The 26,893-nt window shown below is 35.9% G+C and overlaps 1 protein-coding gene across 10 annotated transcripts in view; it reads left to right on the forward strand.

Moving 5' to 3' along the window:
* Positions 1-26,893, forward strand: part of atp2b2 (ATPase plasma membrane Ca2+ transporting 2) — a 122,699-nt gene that overhangs the window by 84,079 nt on the left and 11,727 nt on the right. For 7 of the 10 annotated variants that reach the window (XM_014475951.2, XM_023353505.1, XM_014475950.2 and 4 more), the window contains 9 exons: positions 2,648-2,689; positions 8,301-8,465; positions 11,446-11,660; positions 12,087-12,329; positions 20,387-20,628; positions 21,446-21,680; positions 25,345-25,524; positions 25,656-25,743; positions 25,926-26,032. In XM_014475951.2, coding sequence (XP_014331437.1) covers positions 2,648-2,689; positions 8,301-8,465; positions 11,446-11,660; positions 12,087-12,329; positions 20,387-20,628; positions 21,446-21,680; positions 25,345-25,524; positions 25,656-25,743; positions 25,926-26,032 — 1,517 coding nt within the window. The remainder of the gene's footprint in view (positions 1-2,647; positions 2,690-8,300; positions 8,466-11,445; positions 11,661-12,086; positions 12,330-20,386; positions 20,629-21,445; positions 21,681-25,344; positions 25,525-25,655; positions 25,744-25,925; positions 26,033-26,893) is intronic. The other 3 variants (XM_023353506.1, XM_014475955.2, XM_014475956.2) reach the window with 1 other exon arrangement.

Here is a 26,893-nt window from a genome sequence, read left to right on the forward strand (position 1 = left end):
GTAGGGTCATCTCATTTTGTTTGGTGAACTTGGAGGTCATGTAGCACTGATCCTCTATTTTCACCAGGATAAGATGCAGAAGCATTATTGTCATTTAGTGTTGCGTTGATGTTTCTCCTTTCTGGCTTCTTGGAGTGGTTCTAAAAGATGTTTATGGTAAAGATGGGAGGGGTGACCGTGTTCTGTCCTGGAATGAAATGCAACATTTTTTTTTATTTTCAGCTTTATTGTTACTCTAGGAAGCTGGCTTAATGTGCAAGTTTTGACCATAATGGGCTCGCCATGGTATTCTAACCCTCAGTTCTAGTTGCATTATCTTCTTCGACATTTGCGTTGAAAGACATTGTAAAATAGATGTAGTTAGACCTCTGATTGTCTTCCTATAAAAACATGTAAACATTATAGACTAAAATTAGTTATCATATCTTTGCATCTTTGGTTTTTAATTTAACTGTAATTAAATTCCCTCCTATCGAGTAGACTCCAAAGGCATAATAAACTCGTGTCCCCAAATGTAGCTTCTGAAATGCCCCCAGTTGTTGTTGCATAACTTCATCATGTGGGAGGCTTTTACTTCAGGCTCTTTTTCTCTCTTTGTGTTCACATCTCCAGTTTGCCTACCACTGAATGTGATTTGCATGTGTTTTCTGAACTTTCCTTTGCATGCTGTCTGCTGTTTGTATATGGTGTACTTATGTTTGTGCTGTACATTCCCTCACCGTCTTCAGTGCAATGCTCTTTCTGCTGGTTGTCGTAAACATCATGTAATATATACTTTGACTCATATGGGTTATAATGTTTAAAACTATTTATATTAAAACTCAGGTTTTTTTTACTATTCCATTTTGCTGCTTTTAATATGCAAGTACATCTCAATAAAAAAGAATATCCCACAAAATAGTATTATTTTAGTAATTCAATTAAAAAAGTGAAACACTTATTCTATAGATCCATTACACACAGAGTAATATAATTTTAGTATTTTGTCTATTAATTTAAATGAATGTGACTTGGAGCTGATTAAACCCCAAAGTTTAGGTTCTTATAGAATTATAATATTGCATAAAAAAGATATTTTAAAACACAAATGTACTATTATCACCCATCACTTGATTTGGCAGTGATCCAAAATCAGGGTAATACTATGTTAGCTTGTTGCTAAAGAAGATGGATGTTTACAAATTTTTAATAACTTTCTGACATTTAATCAGATTTCTGCTTTTACATCAGTTATGATTCTGGAATTATTTTTATTTGCTGAAAGCCAAAATTAGAGGGGTTTTTAATTAACTTTTTTCAAATTCGGAAATTTACAAGAGTTCTTTCCCTCTAAACAACTTGCCAATCCCCAGATGACGGTTCTCTGTATTTGTAAACAAGTTGGAGTTTGTAATTGCCCTGTTGCTGTGTTCATTTGTGACTCTGGTAAAGACACAGACTGTGTTGAAACATTAGTCACCATGCAGCACAATGAAACTGATAACTGATCGGTGAACTCTAGCCTTTTCTGCTTTATGTAAGTTTATATATTTCAGCCGTAAAGCACCTGATTGAGCCACTCTTTGCTGGAAGATGTGTTGTGCTTCAAAAGTTTTCCCTAATAGCTTAATTCACAGCATTTGAGGAACACCTGTAGATGTATGTGAAGGTGTCATCTCAAACACATTGGCTCATTGTGTGACATGGTGGAAGAATAAAAAAGGAGATAATTTGCTTAAGAACATGATTCTGACTGTTAAGTACAGTGTATGGCAGCATCAGTTGGTGTAGTTGTTCAGAAAAGAGAATTATATGAAAATATTGGCACATCTCCTCAAGACATCAGTCAAGAAATTAATACTTGCCTGCAAATAGGTCTTCCTAAAGGACAATGACCCAAAACATACACATAAATTGTTAAAAAGGAGGATAAGGACAAAACGTAATTGTATTAGAGTTGCATAGAAAGTTAGTGTGAAAAGGTTTATGAATTATAAAGGGGCTTATAAACATCATTCTGTTACACTGGTTCTAGAGGAATGGGTCAAAATTTCAGCAACTACTGCAAAAAGCACATGCCAAGCAAATGTTTAAGCAAAATACTAAGAAAATGTATTTAGACATCTGACTCTGGAAAGAGTTAAAAAAATCTATCTCATTGGAAAAAGATTTATAATAAAACTGACAGGAAAAACAGGAATAATTTAATCTGGTGTGATGTTAAGAAAATAATTTGATATGTATTCTTATAGTGTATCTGAATATCTGGTTTTAACATAATGAGTTTCACTTTTTTATTTGAATTACCAAGATAAAAATAAATTCAATAGTATTCTAACAATATTCTAGTATTTTTCCCCAAATTAGACAAATTGACCCTTTGAGTAGCCAAAGAAACTTTTGTTCTTAATTCATTTCTAATGTATTGATAGATAATACAGCTCTTACTGAATAAATATATTTTTTTCTTACTGACCTACTTCTGAGAGACTGTAACAAACTGTTAAATAGCATCACTTATGTATCACAAGCTTTTTTATGTGACTGTCACAAAGATGTTATTAAAAGTCATTATCCTGTCTCACTGTTTCATCTCTGTGGTGACGGTTTGTTGACCTGTCTGTCTTGGTTATTTTTGTTGTTGTTGTCCTATATGTCTTCATCATAGGTAAAATGCAAGATGGCAATATGGAGAGCAACCAGATTAAAGGTAACTAAATCATATGTTTAACCCTCTCCTTCTTCCTTCTACTTCTTTCCACTCATCTGTTGTCCTCGTTTATGGTGTGTGGTGTAAGCCCTGGGTCAAAGCAGGTGGAAATCTCTGCATTTCTGCGTTCATTTTCATATACGTTCTTCTTAGAAATAGATTTAGGCAGTTCTAATTCAGTATATAACCCGAAGAGATTGGAGTCTATCACTGATTGTGCCCAGTTTTAGACTCTGAGATGAGATCAGAAACATTATTTGACCAAGGTTTATTACCCACAATCACTTTAGGTTACAAAATACCCTTCTTTTAACTCCCTCATTACCTGTCACTGATGTGTTGTCTGTGGTCTAATGTTCCCTCGTTCTCATTTTGTTGTCGGCTTGTCTTGTTCTTTCTGGTAGAATAGCAGCCTGTCGCCTTGCAATCCTGTGTCAAGTTCACTCAAACTACTTTATTTTACCCCGAAAACATAAAAAAAAACTTTCAGTTGGCATCGATTTTGGAATAAATACTCTTTTAACTGCTTTATATCTGTTCATGTATAATTTGACATAGTTTGGTTTGGCATTAAAGAAAATTATCCTCCATTTTTGTTGTAATGGGATTAGATTTTTTTCCTTTTAATGTAAGATGAAATTAAAAATACGTCATAATTTCCCTGAAAGAGAAAATCTCATTATTTTAAATCCTGTAACCAGATGTACACACATTGATTTTGGGTTTTTTGTGTGCATTCCTTTGGATATAGATTTAAAACTAGTTACTTGCACTGTGTAGAAGCACATTTCTTTTCACTGTCTGTCTGAATCAGATTAAACCTTTCCTGTTTTAGGTCAGCCAGAATGAGAATTTTTTTACTTGTTTTCTTCTTCATTGAAAGTTGTTGTTGCCTAAAATTATTATGCCTTTAAACAATTCTGAAGGCCTACATGATGATGATGTGGCTTTGTAAGGTTCTTTTGTAGAAGCACACTTGTGCATGTACTGTAATTCTTGGACTATAAGCTGCACTATTTCACACACTTTGAACACTGCAATGCGGCAAAATTATTTTCAGGTATGCTCAAAAGTCCAGAAATTATGGTAAAAAAGCAGCATTTCAAATGCACCGCTTCCTGGTGATATCATGAAAAAGTAATAATAAATCAGTCCGGTTTATAATTGGGTAAAATTTTCATATACCTGAAGGTATTTCATCTATTTAAACAAGGTATTTCATCTATTAAATAGTATTATACAAGAACAAACTTAATGACGATGTCTAGCCATCATACTGTGCAGGAAGGACACTAGTTCTGTAGCTCAGAGATGAACTTGTTTTGGTGCATAAACTCTAGTACAAAAAAGACTTAAAAGACTTACTTTGTTCTAGATACTGGCTGAAGCTAGTAAGTGCTGTTATTATACCGAGAAAATATGTCCTAACCTGTACTGACACAAGCTGAAATGCTGCACAGTGAAGTTGAAGCAGTTGTTCTGAAAGTAACATAAAAAAAATTACAGTTTGGAAATGCACTCAAATACAAATATCTTTTTTTCTTTAAGAAACATGTCCTGTGGTTTTATAGAAGTAAAGCTAAACTGTATGGGCATACATTGGTTCCCAACCCTGGTCCTCAGCCCCCCCATTCCTACGTGTTTGTGTCTCTTTTCTAGCACACCGGATTCAAATGATGACCTAGCCAGCGAGTCCTGCTGGAGCCTCTTATTCACCCAGTTACTTAAGTCAGGTGTGTGACAGGAGACACCTAAAACATGCAGGGGGCTTGAGTCCCATGGTTAGGAACCACTACCCTAACCATAAAGCCTCATTAGTTAAAAATTCGTTTAAAACCAATATAGTACATGTTTTTTCTAAAACAAAAAAAATCTGTCTTCTCCAGTAGCCATAAAATTTTGAGAATTTTTACCTAAAAGGCGAAAAGTTTAGTCTGATTTAACATCATACAGTGTGGAGAAAATGTGGTGTATCCTTTTACATAGTCTCTGTGCATATCTGGTTTCAATTATACAGCATCTTTAAAAAGTACTACTCCAGCAGTACTAGTAACTTCAGTATGTTCAACCTGTAAGTACAAGCGTGTTATAGTACATTCTTATAGGTTTAGGCAATCTCTCATTTGCCTAATCAAAGTTAGATAAAGAGAATCACGTATGCAGAAAAATAAAATGCACAACTACTGACTGAGGCAAATGTGCCACATTAAATTTGTGTTTTTATGACCATCAATGCATGCCTCATTGTGGTAGAAGAATTAAGCTGTAATGATTCTTGGTAATAGATTGCATTAACAGAGAAGGAGAGGATGTGTGTGTCGGAGGGAAATGGAGATGAAAACAGGGTAACGGCAGAATTCTGCTACTTCGTCTCCACCTTCTTTTACTATCAGCAATATTTTTTTGTCATTCATAATTTCTTTTTCACAGAGCACCTCATCCTTTCCACACCATTAAATATTTTATATGGTTGATTAAGGTTGATAGAAAATCAATTGCTTCTTAGCTGACCGCAGAGACGATATATTCTGCTTGTAATGTACAGTCATATTCAGTAAATCATATTCAGTCATATTCAGTAAATCAGAATAGCAATTCTATTTTTAGATTTTAAGATGAGGCCCATTTGTACCATTTTGAAAATAACTTTTAAACAGGTATGAAACATACGTATGTTTCACTAAGCTCATATTTCTGTTTTTAAAAATAGTTTTTTTTGGTCTGATGTAATATTCGAATTTTAAATGTAATGTTTTTATTACCTGTAAGTGGAAAATCATCAAAGCTAACTAATAAATGCTTTTAAACATCCATCTGTGTGTAGTTAATCTATATGAGGTTTCACCTGGTGATAAAGCTCCTAAAGTAAATTGACTTTTCGGTATTATTCTAATTTGTTGAATGGGTCTGTACATGTATCATCATGTGTTTCAGAATATGGTTTTTGATGCCAAAATGATCTGGATATTTTTTGTATGGCTATTGGTTTCCAGCATATTCCCTTTGTTAAAAAGCTTCAATTTATTAAAGCAGGTGATGATATTCCTATAATGACGTTATACAATTTGAAAAGAGAATCTTTTAAACATCTCTACCAACAAATGCAATTCTGAACATAGGTCAGTGATAATAGTGCTGTGGAAAAGGATTTCATTTCTGTAGATTTAATGACCTGGTGTGTAAAAGCCATTGTTATATTCAGACATGTGTATCTCGTGGTCAAAGATCTAAGGCAAAGACATATTTTTTGTATGATTTTGAAATGGTTTCCAAAAGTATTAATTTTTCTTGAACCTTTTCAAATCAAAATCTGCTTTATTGGCCAGGATTGTGTGCACAAACAAGCAATTTGACTTTGGTATTCAATTCATATGGTTACGACATACAGAGTAAGAGTATACAGTATATATATGAAAAGAGCAGTATGTACAGGCATTTTGATATAGAAAGTTTAAAAAAGGCAGTTTGTCATAGTACAATATGCTTACAACGGGAAAGCTGACTACTGTGGTTGCAAGGTATTTAGTGTGTTCAGAAAGTCAACCTGGGGACATAAACTGTCTCCTTGATTGCTGGTTCTCCGTGGCACTGACCTGAAGGTAAAAGTTTAAATAGTTTGTGCCTGAGATATGTGGGGTCTGCAGAGCTGTCAGCTGCCCTTTTCCTGACCATAGACCTGTGCATGTCCTGGATGGAGGATAGGTCAGTCCTGATGATCCTCTCTGCAGACATAATTGTTGGTTGCAATCTGGACCTTCCTGTTCTGTGGATGAGACAAACCATACGGTGGTGATTGTGCACAGGACAAACTGCATATTAGCAGTGTAGAAGATGACCATGTGAATTTTGTCAAGTTACAATAATGTATCGGTATCGTACATGTGTGATAGATCAATACAAAGAAGTGCATTTGTTCTTTGAAGGTTTTCAGAAGGTCTCATTTTCTAACGTTGTTAGAAAATATTGGTGAACAAACAGCATTACAAACACCAAGGAATGTGTGGAGACGTTTAAAGCCTGTTAAGTTTATGAAAATCCAAAGCTTTGGACATCTCACAGATCACCATTTAGTCCATTATCTAAAAAGGCAAAATAGAAGACAGCTGCAAAACTAATAAGGTATTCCTATCCAACTAAACAGACATCCTGGGAAAGGATGGCATTAATTAAAGTAGCAGCCAAGAGCCCTATGGAGAAGCTGTAAAGATCCACATCTCAGGTAGAAGAATCTCTTGACAGAATTACAGCCATAAACTACAACAATCTGTCCTGAAGAAAGTGGTAAGAAGAAAGCCTGTTTGCTGGATGCCACAAGTCAGCAAAGACATGGAAGAAGGTGCTAAACTAAAGACCAGTTTAGGCCTGATGCAATATGCTTTGCACAGTAAAAAAGTACAAGTAAAACTGCCTGTCACCCATCACACAATGTCTATGGTATAAAAGCAGTGGGGATGCTTTCTTCTGAAAGGACTGGTGTAGGAGCCATTTATACATTTTCGGAGCTTAATGCAAAATGTCATTTTGTGTTTATGTGAGTTAAATTATTTACTCTGTTATTTGAAAAAGATAAGTGTCTGTAATTGTATTGTGTTTGAGCTTATGACATGGTGCCTTTTGATTGGTTAGTGACTAATTAGTTTATGCACTTACAACTGGAAAAGTAGGGGTGGAGGTCCAAGCTAAATGTACAACCAGAACTACAATGGAATTGTTTATATCACAGCATAATGACGTGTTAAAATGACCCAGTTTAAGTCTAGACCTGTGGTAGGACTTGAAAACTCCTGTTCATATTCATAGGCACTCTCCATTCAGTTTGAGCTCAAACTAGTCTGTAAAGAAGAAAAGGCAAAACATTTAGCCATTGCACAGCTAGGTAAGTTGGAATTGCACCGAAATGTAGATGTAAATACTATAAACTCGTTGTGGTTGAATTCAATTGCACTCCGCACATTTGAGAGGTTTATTTGTAATGTTGACAATCATGTTTAAGTATTTTTCCACTTCTCAGTTATGCACTACATTATGTTGGCTTTTTACATAAATGAGATGGATGACTAAAAATCCCTGAAGTGTGTGGGGGTAATGTTAGAAAATCTGATAAAGTCCTGAGGGCATGAATAGTTTTAGTAGTAATCCTTTCCTTAAATAAAAATAAATAAATAAAATAATGACTTGCAGAAATGTACACAGCAAGAAGAAAACATAAGTAAATACAAGTTACTGTATGTTACAATTAAAACCATGATCATATTTGTTTTGTTTTTTTTTCTTTCTGAGTGTATTCCTGTTTAACTTATTATTTTTTGGGTTAATTGGCATTTCTGTGTAAAACACATCTTTCTGTGCATATTATTAATTATGTAAAATATGTTCTTTTAAATGATCCTCCTTCACTATTTAACAAGTCTCTAGATGCTGGGTGGATTTCACACTCCTTTCTGGGACTATTCTATTCTTTGATGGTTTGAATTACAAATTTCATGTCAGTACTGACTGTTCCATAGAAAGTATCACACTTAAGTGTAAATCCTTCTAATCGTGTCATTTTTCTTCATTCAGTCACTAACAATGGATTTCTTTTTATTATTTTTTTTTACGCTGTTTACAGTGAAGAAGCCGGATGGAGCAGCTGCCATGGAAATGCAACCTCTGAAGAGTGCTGAAGGCGGGGAGGCCGATGAGAAGGAGCGGAAAAAGGTGTCAGCTCCAAAGAAAGAGAAGTCTGTGCTCCAGGGGAAGCTGACCAAACTAGCTGTCCAGATCGGCAAAGCAGGTACAGCAAATTGCACCCAGACATATCCATCAGTCATTCAGGCAGAAATTCAGTCACAACAAGGTGCAGAACCATCATCCTGTCTGTCAAGAAAATATGTTGTACAAAATGGGTGTAGTTTGCAGTTGCTTGAAATAATTAAGGCTTTGCAGAAGAAGACTAAAGTGTCTACATTATTGAACTCTGAAAGCCTATTTGTTACTTTTTTGAGAGAGCTGCCCTTAAGGAACTTAATTTTGAACAGTGACTGTGACTGTTTTAGATCTAATTTTCTTTCTTTTATTCTCATCTGTTGTTTTTTGTGTAATTTAACAGTGATGTGGAGATGTTGATGTGAAGTAAAAGTTTACAACTGCAAGTATTCCTAATGTATCTGACTTGGTGTCGTCTTTGAAGCAGCAATGCAGTAGGATTATAGCTGAACAATGTCCCAAAAAATGTCATGATTTATTTAATTTTTTTAGAGAGTTCCTTAAAGTAGGACTTGCTTTTAGAATATCTTGTGATATTAGTGTTTCCCTGACTGATAGAATGGGGACATGGTGTCAGCACAATGAAATACCATGAATGGATTAGCATAGAAATTATGCTTTTGCCTCATACAGGGTTTCTACTGAATATAAGGACATAACAGCCTTATCTCACCATATTTAAGTTATTTTAACCTTTTGTTTTTTGACCAGAAAATAACATAAAACAAAAAGAAAACTTCAGAATACTGCAAAGATTTTTGTGAAGATCGACAAAGAGCGATTGAGAGGGTGTTGCTGTTGTCTGGGCACATGAGGACGTTTTAGCCACAAAGCCAGTGAGTCTGAGCTGACTGAGCAGCCAATTAAGCAGCTGCCTCTTGATTATTGGTCTTCTGCCATTTACTGTAATTTTTGCTGTCATGTGAGATGAGATGAGCATTTTGTTGATATTTAGTTGAGAAGTACTTTTCTTCTCTGATATCTTTATATTTAGAGACTTTTTTTTTTTAGTCCACTGTATTATTGCCACATGTTAAAGTAAATAAACAACATAGTTCAGTCGTCTGGGTCAACAATGTATTTAAAGTAGGATCTTAAACTGTTTTCTTTCTAATTACAAATACAGGAGTAGACTGAGAATGATTATTGTCCGTCAGCGTTTCTTTGGACTGAATGAAGTGATAGTAAAGAATTCACTCATGTACATGGCCGATAGCTGGCGCAGCACTGCTTTTCTTCTGGCTCTGTGTCAACTTGCCCCTCTCCTCGTGCCTAATGTTCATTTGGAGGATAACATAGTGGATTATTAACATCTGCTGGTGTGCTCACTGGTCATTTACAGCTTACCTTGCATTAGTGGAGCATCGCCAAGCTAAAACCACGATTGTCACAAGAGGTGGAGGAATGTGTCAATATTAGGAGAGGGGACATATTCTCGTTGGTTCATGTATATTTACACTACTCTTTCAAGTTTTGACAAACAACTTGGTAGCACAACATTTTAGCATGTTTCTGCAATTGAAACCCTTTTGTACACCTTTGAGTTAGGAAAACAGATCTTACCCTCCTGGAACATAATTGTCCGTATATGGTCACATTGATGGTTTTAGGCTGGTTTGCTTCCTCATGGGCCTAGGCAACATAATTGATAGAAACATGAATGTCCAACCATCAGGTCGTGACCTTCAGTTCAATCACAGCTGGTTATGCAGCAGGTAATAAACACCTGCAAGTCCACTTGTAAATGGCTAACAAATGAAGATTCTGGAGTGGCCTACTCAAAGTTCAGACTTCAGTAGAAATAAGATGACATGACCTGACCTTAAACTGACTGTTCATGTTTGAAAACATTCCACTGTTGCTCAATTAAAACAACTGTGCAAAGTCTTTCACATCACTGAATGTGATGTGAAAGACTGAATGTCAATTTGTGCAAACATTCTAAGGTTGTTGTTGCCACCAAATGTTGCACAACTCAGTTTTTATTTTTTAGATGGCAATTACTTTTTCCACATAGGGCCAGTCTTGTTTAGATATCTTTTTCCCTCTCATTTTATTTTTCTTAGAGTCGTATTTTTCTGGTATTGAAATTGTTTACAATGGTTTTACGTATTGAAACAAAACAAAGCATAAGGAAATTGATAAGGGGACAAATACTTTGAATACTTTATTACTACAGTTACCACACACCAATAATGGGACACAGTGTTGTGGCTTGAGCTGCAGAATTATACAAGTCAGTGGCTGATTATTTTCCTATCAAAACAGGCTGCAGGGATCTCTTATATTAAAACCAGTGAGAAGATCTAGATTTACTGAAATTACCAAAGTTCTCCTCATTAATTGGTCATTGTAATAGAAAGGATGTAAAAATCTGATGGCACCCAGATGGGATTGTACACTGTATGGTTGTAATTTGGTGCATGTCCAGACCAGCAATAAGAAAGTGGTTCCTTTTTAAATAGTTTACCATAAATGATTGGTGCAAATGAGAGTTACTGTCCTGCAGCTTTTAAGTTCATCCCTGTTCAAATACGAAAGAAAGGATGGTTTAATATCAGGCCTCTTTAATTCTTAATTACATTGTGAGGAAATAATTTAGGTGTTTTATTTAGGTGGATTGAAAAAGAGGTGTTTGCAGAACAGGATTATCTCAGCAGAGCTGAGCATCTAGATCTAACATTCAATTAAAACAATCACTGAATGTTACCAGACACTAAAGGTTTATGTACTAGACCTCATTACTAATGCGCCACACATTTCTTATGATGCTGGGTGAATGTGTTCTGCAATGTGGCATAATGTGTACAGATGTTATCATGCCCCAATGTTTCAACCAGTGCAAACACAAAGGCATCAACTTCCATAGTTATAAAGAGTTTGCCTTACAAATAATTCACAGAACAAACAACCAGCCTCATCGCCTGGATTATTAATCAAGGGACTTTACAATCTTCTATGTCTTTATTATGCCTTTTCTCATTGGACCCCTTCTTCATGTCTTCCAGGTTTGCTCATGTCAGCCATTACTGTAATCATCTTGGTCCTGTATTTTGCCATCAACAACTTTGTGATGGAAAAGCGTCCTTGGATGACAGAGTGTACTCCCATCTACATCCAGTATTTTGTGAAGTTTTTCATCATTGGTGTGACTGTGTTGGTGGTGGCTGTTCCAGAGGGCCTCCCACTGGCTGTGACCATATCCTTGGCATACTCAGTCAAGGTAAGGAAAAACAAACACAGAGTACTGCATGCAATTGACTATTAAAATATTTTGTAGTTCAGACAGTTTGAATTTTTGTTTTCTAAATTTCTATTTTTAGTTATACAAATTTAAATTATCTTGTTAAAAGTCGTATACATGTCCCATTATTATTTTTATGTGCGGAAATTTCAACATGTTATTTTTTGCATTCTGATACTAAAACACCAATTCACAGCTTCAAAATACTTTAAATATGTGAGGATTTTTTTTTCTATTTTACTGTGCAATTACATGTCTGAATATTCATCAAAATACAGACGTGATCATCTTACAACTGTCACCAATGAATACCAAGTATTGCACGTGCCAGATGGGTTATTTTAAGCATCAGTTTGGTTTGTCTTTTCAACTGTTTTGAGATGCGTCTATTTATCCTGCCAACAGAAAATGATGAAAGACAACAATCTTGTGCGTCACCTGGATGCTTGTGAAACAATGGGCAATGCAACCGCCATCTGCTCCGACAAGACAGGCACGCTAACCACCAACCGCATGACAGCCGTGCAGTGTTATATAGGAGATGTGCACTACAAAGAAATTCCAGACCCTGGTGTAATCCCACCCAGATCCCTGGATTTACTGATCAATGCCATTTCTATCAACAGCGCCTATACCACGAAGATACTGGTAAGCTTATATATTAATAGTTTCTGTTACCCAGTTATCAGGTTGTCCCATAATTTAAATATTTGTTACAAACAATTGATATTCTGCTGTTCTGATGTGTAAGAATTGAATGTCCTGGGAAAAGTGCTTCAGTCTCAGTTCTGAGGCCTTAAGATGAGACCAGGTCTGTAGTGTTCTCATCTTGGAAAAGTATGCAGTCATTGTCCTTGGCTGCTGCTTTAGATTCACCAGGCATTCACTCAACTTGTCACCTTGAGAACAGTTGTGTAATTTTGTCTTATCTGATATTCAGAGCGTAGCAGACTGTAATTGAATCCAATCTGTCTAAGTGCTGGAGATGGTCTCTTGTTTACAGTGAGAGCAGTAGGCAGAGATTTTGTTTAAGCTCACTGGACCTGCATGTAAGAAGAAACAGACTCTAAAGAATAACTCTAAATAATCTCAACAATGTTAAACAATTAAGGCAATGATTAAAACTCTTATGTGGTTCAATATCTACAGAGTACTCAAAACAAAGACTTGGTGAACAAAGATTTATTAGACAGTGAGACAACTCTCATAGTTAGCTTAAGGAAAGGCTGTTTATGCTTTAAGGGATTTGTTCTGTTCAGAATCTGAAATATCTTAACTGCCAAAGCTGAAATAAAATAGAGTAAAAATAATAGAATAGAAATATTCTTTATAGTCCCACAGTGAGAAAATTCAGGTGTAGCAGCAGCAAAGTTACACGGCATGGAAGCACATATATTCACACCAAGTACATAAGTTTTAAAAAAACAAAATCAGTTGAATTATTTTGTGATCTTATTCTATTATTCTATAATCTTTATATTATGTTTCAAGAATATGACAGAATCTTTCACATTTAAAATAACAGATTGACAGATTACGGCTTGTTTGAGTGCAGAATCATTGAATGGAAAATATTGTATATAGTTTGATAAACAACAGTTTGTAGTGAGTCATTTGTGATGAGATGCTGTCAACAGATATTCTTTAAATAAGAAAATGAGAGTCAAATTAAATACTTTGTGTACAGAATGGTTGAAAATACTGAATAATTTTATGATTGTGGTTCCCTTAGACTTTTATCTTCTAAATCTTGTTGTGTAAGACAACACATATGACCACACATATGATTCTTTGAGAAACCTGTCAGTATTTTTTCAGCATTTCATCAGACTTTTTTAGCTATATTGCAGCGCTGCACAATTAGATATTGAAAAGAGTTTTATTTTAATCTTTTCGTTCTTGAAAAAGCTTACTTTTAACAAAGCAAAGAACAACCTTGGGGTAACCTTAAAACCCATGGAGTTAGCAAGGAAGAGTCTTTGTTACAGACATTATTAATCCAACTTAAACCATAAGCAGTCAAGCCTAGCTTTTATGTGAGTCTGATTTTAGCGTTAGTGCCCAGAAGCTGATCAATCAGTTTGGCCTGCATATACAGCTTCTTTAGCTAGCTTCCTTGCCCTCGCCCTCCAGTTCGATCCCTAAACTTTGTCAGGCCTAATCAATTTCATGTCTATCATAGAAGTAGCTCTGATCTGTACACTAAGTGGTCTTTGGTGCCGTCTACCCTGCCTTAAGCATTACACAGCTACGCATGGAAGTGTGGAGATGTCCCAGAGCAGAGCGATGCTGTGAAGCAGGAATTACCAAAAACTCGTGTTATGTGAAACATGGAGTTATAATAAACAGGAATGTTATTGCTATTTTGTTACCTGTATTTCATTATTAGTATAATCAAAGTGAACAGCCTGTTAAGTTTTGTTACTTTGCTGCTTCACATTTAGTGGGGGTTTTTAGGGTTTTCCTGCCCTCTACAGAATTACAAAAGTAACAAATAGAAATGATTTGTGAGTTAAATCTGAGTCAGACAAATGTTTTAAGTCAGTGGTATTGGATCCCAAAACTGCTTTTATTTATGCAATTCTTTCACAGTAATGTCTGGTAAATTGCCTTTGACGCCGAGGAAGATAATTTTGTACCAATAATAATTTCATAAAATACTGCCTTTATTCTTTGTATTCCATTAGTCTTGCATTTACACAGTGACTTGACAAAGCAACATAAAAATACAAAATTGGCCTGCATAATTATTTCCAGAAGTATGCTACGTCTGTTTGTTTTTGAAGGAATTACTGCCAGGAATTGACAGTAGTAGGCAACTATCAGTTTGTCATTTAGGATCCATCATATTACTTTACTTAAAGTATAGTGAAGCACAGGAGCAAAAGAAAAGTATGATGAGAAATGACAGCTTAATTAGGGGGCAAACAGACAAAAAGTAAGATTCAGAAGAGAGATTTCTGAATAATATGCAGGTTGTTCCTTTTTGCCTCCATCAGCCGCCTCCACTCCCTCAGTGCCACTCCAGCTCTGCAGTATGCTTGCTGGTGTGTTCTTATATAAGAGGCCAGTCCTGTGGGATGCAAGAATGGCTATGGGAGCCTTTGATGGCCACCACATAAAGGCACAAAGGCAAAAGAGGCAGGCTTTGATACCATATCAATGCCTCCAGTGCTCTATGGTATCATAATATAGCTCCTCCTATATCACTGTCCCTTCAATCAGCACATGCATGGTGCTATAATAAGCGGAGAAGGCCTTGTTGTCTGGGGAAAAATGTACACATAAAAAAGCTTCACATGCACAAAATTCTATAGTCACGTTAAGATTTTGTAACGGATATTGTTTATTTTGAAGTTTACCCTTATCTATGCAATCTGAATAGGTGATCACACTCTACAGTCACTCTAGGAACACACATTTCCCTACAGTATTTCATTCATTCAAGGTACACAAAGATGAACAGCTTTCAGTGGAATCAGTTAATTTCACATAGTAGCACACCACATCCAGTGGTTACTTTATTGACATTAAAATAGTTTGTGGAAAACAGAGTGTATTTTGCAGTGATATGAACCAATCACTCATCCACACATCTGTCATATCTCTGCTGTAAGCACTCAGACCACAGGTGTGTGTTCCTGCAGCACAGTGGTATGTTTAGCACGGCTGGGTGAATGTCCTCCGAGCTCAGTTTCACGTAGATTTAGCCACCTGCTCGGGTCATTTTTTTGGTCACAGAAGAGAAAGGTGGAAACGCTCCCCATACATTTCCATTGTGTTTTTTTTATAAAGGAATAGCTAAGTGTTTTGTAAAAAAAAAACAACAACGTTGTGCCATGTAGATAGAAGTAGAACTATTATAAAACAATTGATAAGGTCTTTCTTCAAATAGCAATTTAAAGTTTGTAATTAAAATAGGCTCCAGCTTGTTGTTTGGCTATTAGTACTGTAGCATATGTCATTAAAACAAATGTTAAAAGCCCATAAACAAAAGTAAATAATACACATTGATATAAAAGATTCAATACTCTCAGTCATTCTAATATTGGGTTGCAGCCTGGTCAGAGATTTGGTACAAGCACTGCAAAAGCTTGATCACCTCTATAATTCAGCTCAGATCTTGGAGCAGTTAATAGAAACTGGTTGGTTGACTGTAGTGCTCTGACTGAAGTGTAACTTCTAAGTAGGCCACATTAATATGAGGACGCAAGGCCATGTAAAACTTTAAAGATCAATAATAAAAGCCTAAATTTGACTATAAAATAGAGTGGGAGCCACAAGAGGTGGGAGCCACCTCTCACCCAACGAGGGTGAGAGGTGGGGACAGATTGCCAGTCCATCACTAGGCAACATAGGGAGTCATGGGACAAAGAAAACAAAACAAAAGAAACAATCAAGAATACCATACATACCTAAGGATATAATTTATAGTATAATTTAACCTAACTTTGATGTTTCTGACTGTGAGAAGAACCTGGAGAACCCAGAGAGAACATTCGCACTGAAAACATGCAGAAATGCCGCAGGTCGGGATTCAAACGCATGACTTTCTTGCAACAGTTCTACCATCTGCACCACCATGAAGCTCCAGTTTCAATAGCTGCATAACTTTGATGGACTTTCTCTCTCTTTTTCTACATCTTAATTTTCTTGCTACAATTGATCCACATTCATTGACCTTGGTAACTATTACCATTTAGTCAACACAGAGCAGTGTAAGTATGCAGTGTTAGACTTTGCAATATGATAGCAAAAAATGTGTCCAATTTCAGTATGAAGGCTGATAGGTGATTTAGTTAAACGTCTGCAGAATTTCTATGGTGAATTTTGTAGAGCAGTGGAAACATAGGATGTTCAGACAGCCTGAAGCATAGTATGAATATTTTCTTTAGTAACTTTAATTTTGTTATTAGTGATAGAGTACACCAAATTAGTATTTGGAAATACTAATGTAGTGAGTGTCAATGTGTTTTTTTTTTCTTACCAGAAATTGTTTTTAAATACAATTTATCGGAACTTTTATACTTTAGTTGTAGAGTGAGTAATGTTAAGACAAAATAAATTGTAATAAATGGATATAGAAGTGCCTTGAAAAAGACAGTAATGTGATGATGCATTGGGAAGCACAGCAAGATTTAGATAAAGAAAAACAGTAAAAAAGAGAGAAACTGCATGACAAGCATTCTTATAATAGACTGTTAGGCTTTATTTCTGCTCCCAGCATGCCCAAGGATTTAGCCTGGTTGGCTGGTCTAACTGTATGGAAAGCTACAGTGTATTCTGTCCTTCATGCAATACAAAACCAAGATAGAAGTGGAGGCTAAGGGATTGGGGGACCTTGTAAGACAGGGGAAATTGATAAGGTTGAGGAGAAAGTCACCCAAAGCAAGAGAAGAGGAATGAGATGTTGTGAAAGACTGAGAAAGAGGACAAAATGTACATTGAGGCACAAGGAAGGCAGTAAATCGCCGGGTGGTCTGTGAAGAAAATGACAAGAGAGAAGGAAGGAACATGAAGTATGGATTAAGGAGAGCCCTGGGTGGAATAGGAAGTAAAGTTGCCAGCTCTCCCTCTGGCATATGTCCTTGCCTGCACGATCACCCGAGGACCAGGGAGAGGGCAGCTGGTCCTAAGCCACATCCAGGCCAGGACATGCCAGCAGTAGCTCTGTCATGCCAACACTTGGCGTTTCCTGCCAGCTACTATCCTCATGCGTAAAACTAGCATAAAGAAAAAAATCTCAACGAGGTCTTTGGAAACCTAAAGCAATGTTTGTTTGTGTCCCATATTTATTATCGCTATTTGAATATGTTTCTCTTTCCTCAGTCGTCACTCAGCAATGACTAGATTCTCTGTATCTGTATCAACTATGTTTCTCTTGCTTGTTTAGAGCTTCAAGATAGACTGTGTGGTTATTTATGGTTTAGTTGTTTAACTGGATGTTTCAGCAGAGAGCTGATTCCTCGAAACCACACCAGACAATGTTCATGAGGCCATTTATTCCATCCTGTCATTATCCAATGACAGGCAGTGTCTTCCTGATGTAATCACTGGTCATTAGGAAGAGGCATTAATTCTGTTATTTAACACAAACTCAGTATAACATATTTATTTTCTTGTCTGTGTTTATGACACACAGCTAAAAAATAACCAGATACATTAAATTTGTTGATGTGTTTGGTGTTTAGGTTTTAATGATTAATGTGATTTCAGAGGACTTTTTAACTCCACGCTTGTACATGCAGGTTCTCAGCTGGAGAAATGGAAAAGCTGACTGGCTCACTGATGTTTAACTTACTGTGTTTTCAACGAGGTCTTGCTAAAGTATTCCTACATCTTAAAGAAACTGAGGGTATTTTTTGTTGTTTTTACATAGTTTTATTCCTCCAGACTATTTCAACAGCTATGTTTTCATGATACGTCATCCGATCTGCACCAAATTTTCTGTGCATCATCAATGATAACTGCTCAACATACTGGTGAGGTAGTTTGATGACATCACTTTAGCCCCGCACACTTATAGTCCATGGTCATATGTTCTTTTGGTGACTCCTCCAGCTTCATCCTGTGTTTAAGATTAAAACTGCAGTCACTCACAGTTAATATCAATACATCACATGTTCCAAAACCTATAGGAAGTCCTCACCAATCCTTCACCATAAAACAGGAAGTGACAATTCCTTTCTGGAAGGCTGGATTTTGGCCACATTTTCAGCATGTGTTACTGTACACTTAGTGACATAAGAAGCCTCAAGGCGATTTGAAATGTTCACTAAACGTGTCACCTATGATTTTAAATAGCATTTAAAATCATAGTATTATCATAAAAGATTAATGAAACTGAAAAAAATACATATTTTTTGCAGTGAAATAAATTAAAATAGAAACCTCATAGTGTGTTAATAATATATATAAAAACCATTTTCAAATAAATAAATTACATCTAAACTTGCCTAATTATTTGTGTTGACAAGGAACAGTAAGGCTGTGATTTAAATCAGCTTCAGAATGTGTGATTGTGTGTAGAAGTGTTATGAAAAACGACAGAGTGAATTGCATGCTCATCAGTGTGTCTTGTGAGGCCAGACGTGTGGGCATCAGTGTCACTAAAGCTCAAGTTTGTCTGAAATATTGATAATACATTTAGTTTTCTGTCACAGCAGCAGATATCTGGATCCAGATAGCTTCCAAATAGAGTAAGGCTCAGGAAATACTAATAAAGCAAAGTTGGAAAAACATAAAGAGCAAAGCAGAAAAGATTTGAGGACATGTGTGAAGTGAAATGAGAGAGAATGTTTTAAGAGAATCGGAGCCAGCGAGTAAGAATCCCCAAGTGGTGGAAATCTCAGTCGCTCTATTCTCAAGTCTCAACTGCCAAGTGTTCTTTGCCCAGCGTTACCATAGGAACGCTGCGCCTCACACAAGCTGACCACACTCACTCGCTTGCACATACAGTGAGCACACAGCAGTCCATCATGTACTGTAAAACCTCACAGGCCACATGCACACGTGATTTGAACTGGTCAGTGAAACATCATGCATCTTTTACTGTAAAACTATGGACAAAGTCCCCTTCCAGCTTTAGAGCTGAAAGAAAGCACTACATCATAGCACCAAGTTTCTTCACGTTTCTATTTTTTATATAGGCACAAATTGAAAGAACCAAAAATCATTAAGAAATATAGCAACAATTATTATTTTTTATGTTAGACTTCCTAATATGGGACAATTTAAATATCATAAAATGGAAAATAAACCATATTAAATAATTGTATTGACAAAAAAAGCTACGTAAGTTGTTCTACTTGTACTGAAAACCCTTTATGAGGTGATTATTAACTGCTTACCTTAGACTCCTTATGCTGCAATAACTTTATTTGCTATATTTCTTGCAAGCAGTTATTGATCTGTGTTTCTTTATTGCAATTACAGTCATTTAAAAATGCATTTTACATTGTTGCCCCATACGCTTGTGACAACGTTTACAGCTGATGATGTCTCAACATGTCAGAAAAGACTCTTGTTCTGTGCAAACACACTTACATTGTTACTGTTAATACTAATATTTTATGTTTTTGATCTCACTTTTATTTCTGTTTAGCTCAGTTTAAACTATCTACTCTGCTGGTGGTCTACAAGGCAGTGGCTTTCTGTTTTTGTCAAGGAAGTGATTGACTAACAAAGTAAAAAAGAAATGGATATGAGAGAAGTATTTGAGTGAATAAGTAATTGAAGAAATAATGTTGTGTTTACATTGTGTTGTTTATGAAAGCGAATGGTGTTGAATCTAGGATGTTGCACAGCAATAAGCAGAAAAGGCAAAGGAAGAAGATGGCTAATATGCTGCTTTATTTTGTTGGTTATACATTTGAATGTTTACTGAGTCCTATACAGTAATTGTATGTTTCTAAACATGTAATTACATGAAGGGTTGAGCTGCTTGCCTGAAATAAGAACGTCCAAATTTGATTCTCATCTCATCGCTTGCTCTCCCACACACTAATCCTGTCACCTGCTTGCTAGTCAGTTATCACCGGCAGCTATTTCAAGTGTTGCATTGGGCATGTCTCATTTCACTGAAGGGAAAGAGAATCTCAACGAACTGAATGAAATTGAACAAAACGGTTCTTATGCCTTGTCTGGGGTTTTGATTTAGTTCACTTAAAGAGAGTTGCATGTGTTTTACTTCTGTTTTTCTTCAGCCTCCAGATAAGGAAGGTGGTCTACCCAAGCAAGTTGGAAACAAGACAGAATGCGGACTCTTGGGATTGGTCCTGGATCTGAAACGGGACTACCAGCCAATAAGAAACCAGATCCCAGAGGAGAAGCTTTATAAAGTCTACACCTTCAACTCTGTCAGAAAATCAATGAGCACTGTAATCAAACTTCCTGAAGGGAGCTTCCGAATGTACAGCAAGGGAGCCTCTGAAATTGTTCTCAAGAAGTGAGTCCAGTATTCTGGGTACTTGGTGCAAAAATTAAGCCTGTTGAAAAGGCCTGTTTGTTTCTCTTTAAATGGTGGACATTTGTAAAGACAGTTAATTATTTTTCATGGGTACAGCTCATATGGTCAACTGCCACGTCACAGTTTAAGGGGAAATATGTTTTGTAAAATTTTTTTGTCCAGAAGCATTGTTACAACAAGTAAATAGTTGACTGAACAACTACGTTCTTAATTTATTGGATATAATAAGGTACCGCTGATATTTTAGTTATAGTGCAGTTTGGTACTGTTTATTTAGACTAACTGAGTTTAAAGAAGACATGCTGCTAAAACTTTAGGTAAAGTTTTTTGACTTTTTATGTAGGCTGAATTTTCAGTGGAATTTCAAAATTGTGTTTTTACAGTATACTACATGACATTACTTGATGGGGAGGGAGGATATTTGTCCCCCTTAATAGCTCATTTACACTTAATATTAATCAAAAATAATAGCGATATGATGTGTGATGATATGTAACCCATACGAAGTTTAATCCTGGCACTATCTTGGGTTGTTTTTACTCTCTATGTTTATACTTTATTGGCTACATTTCTTCATTACACTGCATCTGTCTGCATTTTGCATTGCTTGCTGGTTAAGTTTGGTTATTTTTCTTGTGGCTTTTCACTGAATCAAAGTACTTTTTATATGGATATGATGTTTGAATGGATGGCTTGTTTATTGAGGTTTAGTGAAGATCTTTTCTCTATAGTTCTATCATTTTACAAATTAAAGACACTTTTCAGGCTTTTATCAGGTTTTACTGGTTTGTTTCAGATGCAGTCACATTCTGAATGAAGTTGGTGAGGCCAGAGTTTTCCGGCCTAGAGACAAGGATGAGATGGTGAAGAAGGTGATTGAGCCCATGGCCTGTGACGGTCTGAGGACCATCTGTGTGGCGTACCGTGACTTTGCCAGTGATCCTGAGCCCAAATGGGATGATGAAAACAACATCCTCACTGACCTTACAGCCATCTGCGTTGTGGGAATCGAGGATCCTGTCAGACCAGAGGTAGGAGCATATCACATATATTGGTGAAGTAGATGTTAAAAAATGTGTCTATGCATCAGAAATTAGCAGGTTGATCCCAGATGTGCCACCTTTTATGAGGGCTTAAATTGTTTATATGAAATAATGGTTAAAGGTAAGGTCTTAGGTGCACATTGTACTTTTTAATACTTTCTCTAAGCCAGGACTACTTTATTTAAGCACTCTAAAGACAGAGCAACTGACTGAAGGACTTAATCGATATTGTAGAAAAGCATTAAACATAAACACAGGAATATAAATTATGTCATAAAATCACTCGAACAAATAAGTTGACTTCTTTCATGCTGGTTCAAAAGCCAATGATAGACTTGAAGCATTCAGCTAAAGCTACACCAAAATGGTTTGAAGACAGCACAGTGTATGTTCTGGAGTGCCCCAGTCAAAGCCCAGACCTTAATTCCATAGAGAATTTGTGAAAAAATTTGAAAAGTGTCATTTATAGCGGAGCCACACAAAAGTCGAGCTTTTAGTGTTTTTCATGAAAGAATGGAGTAAAACGTCTGCATCGAGATGTGCAGGTCTGATTGAGACCCATCCACACAAACTCCGTGCTGATTGCAGCCAAATGTGCATTTAGTAAATATTGCCTTGAAGGTAGTAAATATTTTTGCGTCACATATCTTATGTTATTTTATTTGTTATTATTTTGTAGAAATCAGTTGTCCCTTGGTAATACAAAAAAAGTTTTCTTTTGCCATATGTTGTGTCAAAAAAAACCTTAATTTAGTTCATTATGATTAATTTGTAAAAGCAATAAAAAGGTAAAACATCCAAAAGAATGAATAAATTTTAATAGGCACAATATGGAAATAAAGCTATTTGTTCAGCTACTGATTATATTTTAATCAGTAAAGTCTGTCTGTGAAGCCTATTTTTAAAAAAAGTGAGGGGCATTCTTTTTCTGTATGAAAAATATGTGATTGGTTTTGGTTTTCATCTACAATGGTAGACACTTTCCACACTGCTAGATGGAACTGAGAGGTACCTCGGGAATATTTTGCTGCTAACTTGTATCTTGCGAGACTTCATGAGTGGATGGACTTTGTTTTCCAACTTTTACTGTGTGGAGGGACTATGAAAATATCACTCTTAAAGAATTCAGATTATGGTTATCACTAAAATATTTTCTCATAGGCTTTTCTTAAAGAAAATGTGTAATGTTTTATTAGAGTGCTGTATTTTTGTGTAATGGATTAGCTGGCCGTCCTTTACAGAGCTCCAGTGATAGTACAAACGTAGGATACTAGCTGACTACTGCATTATTAAACCCTTTCCTTTTATCTTTTTTTCCACCCTCTCGTCACTCAGAAGCAACGGCTCTTACTCAACCTCGCCCCACCATGTTTTCTTCCATTATTTTCTGAATTTCAAATTCTTCTGATTGCTCTTGGTCTTTTTCATCTGATTGTGCCCTTTTTCTTTGTCATTAGCCTTTCTTTTTCATTTAAGTAAGTATCTGAGTCAATTTAGGACCAACGAGAAAAAAATCTGTAATAACACAAACAAATATAAACACACTTTGTGAAAAATAAACAACTTTATGCATCAACCTAGTTGTTTTGCAGGGATTTGTGTATTTGTATCTTTGTGTAATTGAAACAAAAATTGCACAGAAAGGAAAACAATTATTTCTTGTCAAGAAGGAGAATTGCTTGGCTACAATTATTCGTATTCTTCCTTTCAAGTTATCAAAGTTATAAATCCCCAACATTTGTACAATTTTACTAGTATTGAAGTTGTACACTATATGACATTTTTTAAAAATTAAGCAGTTCAAAGAAATGTTGCACTACAGTACACTTTTTCTGTCTAGACTTTTCAAGATTTAATCCTCCTGAATAAAAGGTAAAACAACTTTGTAAACATTATTATTTCTCTATTAGCAGCAAATCTCTTCCTTCTGAATTTCAATTGTTGTTGTTATAAACCCTGGCTTTTGTATATGGGTGCTCCTGGGAGGAAGTACTTTGAGAGAAACAGGAATATAAAGAGAAACAGAGACTGAGACAGATAAATAGATTAGAAATAAGATTGATGTAAGAATGATGGAGGTGGGGGAAGGTGGGTAAAGAGAAATGGAGGAGAACGAGACTGTAACCAGATCCATATCAGGTACTCAAGAGGCTTGTTTTTCCGTATAACATCTAGACTCCTGCCTTCCTCCTTTGTCGGGTCAGACTGCGTTTTACTCTTTCCTTTCTCTCCTCTCTCAGATGCCAAGTCCAATAGAGCTGTAGGGAAAAAACTTCAAGAGTAATAAAATGACAAACGGCAGCCTAACACCTTGACAGCAACTACACATTCATAATATTAAAAAAAGAAATTCAACTGGAATACCTATGCTATTTTATTTGTAAATAATGTACTTGCCACAAACAGAATTAATTTGTATTTTAAAATAAAAGTACCTGTCATCCATTTTGTATTTTACATTTATTAACACTTAAGATGTCAAGAAAATTAATATTTTCCCTATTTGCAATAATAAAAACTATAATCTACAATGGTTATATTTTCTACCAAATCTAAATAATTATATATATACTGTATATATGTTTTTGTCCTTTTAAGGGAATTTGTCTAGTTTTGAGTAGCTTAGTTTAACTACATTTATTCAATACAGCCAAAGCTGCTTAAAAATTAGAAAAAGGGCCTTCAACCTTGAGAGAAGTTTTTCATGGGTAAGCAGTGAGGCGCACTTAACCTTCTGTGTTTGTTTCTGAAAGACGAAATGGACAATGAATGCATCATTGAATGCAACAGGATCTTCTTCATATTTTCCAATCCTGTAGGTTTTACTATTTAGGACGTTTTACTTATTTGCTACACATTAGTCAAAACAGAAATATGTTGTTGTTTGGTCAACCTCCTTATTGTGGATAACCTTCCTCACTCCACTGTACATATAATCTTTTGAATGTGTAGTTGCACATTTTAATATGTGTGTAGTTGTGCCTAAAACAGAAAAGAACATAGAAATAGAGTCTTCCATGTTTGTAAAAATCAATGTGGGCTCTCATTACTTTATGTGCACACATTTGTTTATGTGTGGGTTTGGAGAGCAGCACTCTCCCACACTGACCTTTGCCAAGAAGAAGATGTATTTCTGAATTAATACTGTTTTGCAAGCTGTTGATAACACAGATTTTTCTCTGTGCCCTGTGTGCACAATATCTTATAACATTTAACCATTTAAACTCCTGTTTACAGGAAACAATAAACTTCACTGCACACAGATCTCATAAAAAAATAGTTGAAGAAAATAGTTCTAGTCTGATATAATCGAATATATCAGGTATGCTTACATACCTTTATTCTTATTTTAATTTTCAGAAAATAGTTTGTAGTTTCCTTTAGGTCCACATGGTATGTTTTCCTCACCAGCTTGCAGCTTTACTATTTTGCAGTGCGCTCATTTCAGGATTGAAGCTGTAAGGGTCAGAGTCAACATATCCTTCTGGATATAGCAACACTATAGCATGATCAAAAATTATATAAGTTGTCAGAAGCACAACTACAAAAATGTTTTGTGACTGAAATAAAACAATAATTTTGATGCTTTAATAAAATGACAATTTTTAACAATTGGTGCATGCATCACAAGCTACATATCTCTGCCCTTTAGGTTCCCGATGCTATTCAGAAGTGTCAGCGTGCAGGCATCACTGTACGCATGGTGACAGGTGACAACATAAACACAGCCAGAGCCATAGCCATCAAGTGTGGCATCATCCATCCAGGAGAGGATTTCCTCTGCATTGATGGCAAAGAGTTCAACCGGAGGATCCGTAATGAGAAAGGCGAGGTACAGAGGATATCGCTAAAATAACAGGGAGAAAAAAATGAGAGCCTAGAAAATGATGGAAAAATATCTAAACTGCAACCACTTTCTATCTTCATTTTCAAATGTTTGTGTGTATCATGAAACTTGTGTAGGTGGAACAGGAGCGTATTGACAAGGTGTGGCCTAAACTCCGAGTCCTGGCCAGATCATCCCCAACAGATAAACACACACTTGTCAAAGGTAAGTTTGTGGCATAGTTTTTAGGAAATTGAATTGTGTCTGAATTTACTTCAAACTTACATTTTGTGATGTTGGGTGTGTGTTTTCTTTTTTTTTTTGCTAAATAAGACCCAAGAACTAATAATCTGATTGGCTGTATCGTATGAACTGTTCTGCATGCTCTGCTCTGCGTGTTTTGACAGGAATTATTGACAGCACTATGGCAGATCAGAGGCAGGTGGTTGCTGTGACAGGAGATGGCACCAACGATGGACCGGCCTTAAAGAAAGCTGATGTCGGGTTTGCAATGGTAATAAAACTAGCATGAGAATGTTTTAAACACTCCCATGCTTGAGTGTTTTCGCTTTAATTATATATATTAATTTGAGCCTGATTTGCAGTCTTTTCCACTGCTGCATTATTTAGAATTTTCTCAAGAAGTATGCCTTTATATTTGCTGCTTTAGTGTGCCCCCTAGCTGTTGGTTACAGTACACACAGCTTAAATTTTGTTAGTTTCTTCCATCATATCCTCCAGGTGCATCAAATTAATTAAAAAGTTTTTCTGCAATTCAATTCAAAAAGAAAATATAATTTATGTAGCACTATTAAACACAGAATAATCTGTTTCTAGTGTGTGTTTCTGTTCATGCTAATTATGGCTTAGAGTTGATAAAAACCAAAAATTCTATTCAATTTCTTAGAAAGCTTGAATATGACATAAAGCTAATGACAAAAAGGGACTGGAAAAAGTCCCAGTATTTGTTTAATGACTATAGAATCACTGTGTATGGCTGACCAGCAATCTCACCTGGCTATAATGCTATGTCACTCTGATACAGTAATTTATGCAAAGCAAGCCCCAACAAAAAACCCATGTGCACATTCTGTCCTGTGCATAGACATACTTTTAGTAGGCTGATATTGATTCTATAGTCATTAAACAAATACTGGGACTTTTTCCAGTGTGAACCAGAGCCAATGAAATCAGTATCTCCATAAAACTTTGCACCAGAGGGAAGCATGAAGGGCTCTAATATTTCCTGTGCTAAATTATGACTTGATGAAACAAAGTGGACCAACAAAAGCATATGACATGGCACTTGGATTCTGTGAATCTCCACACTTTTAGCTTCTGCCACAGTTTTTCTTTCCATTCAATTTTCTATCAA

This window comes from Xiphophorus maculatus, chromosome 20 (assembly GCF_002775205.1).
Source record: "Xiphophorus maculatus strain JP 163 A chromosome 20, X_maculatus-5.0-male, whole genome shotgun sequence".
NCBI lineage: Eukaryota > Metazoa > Chordata > Actinopteri > Cyprinodontiformes > Poeciliidae > Xiphophorus > Xiphophorus maculatus.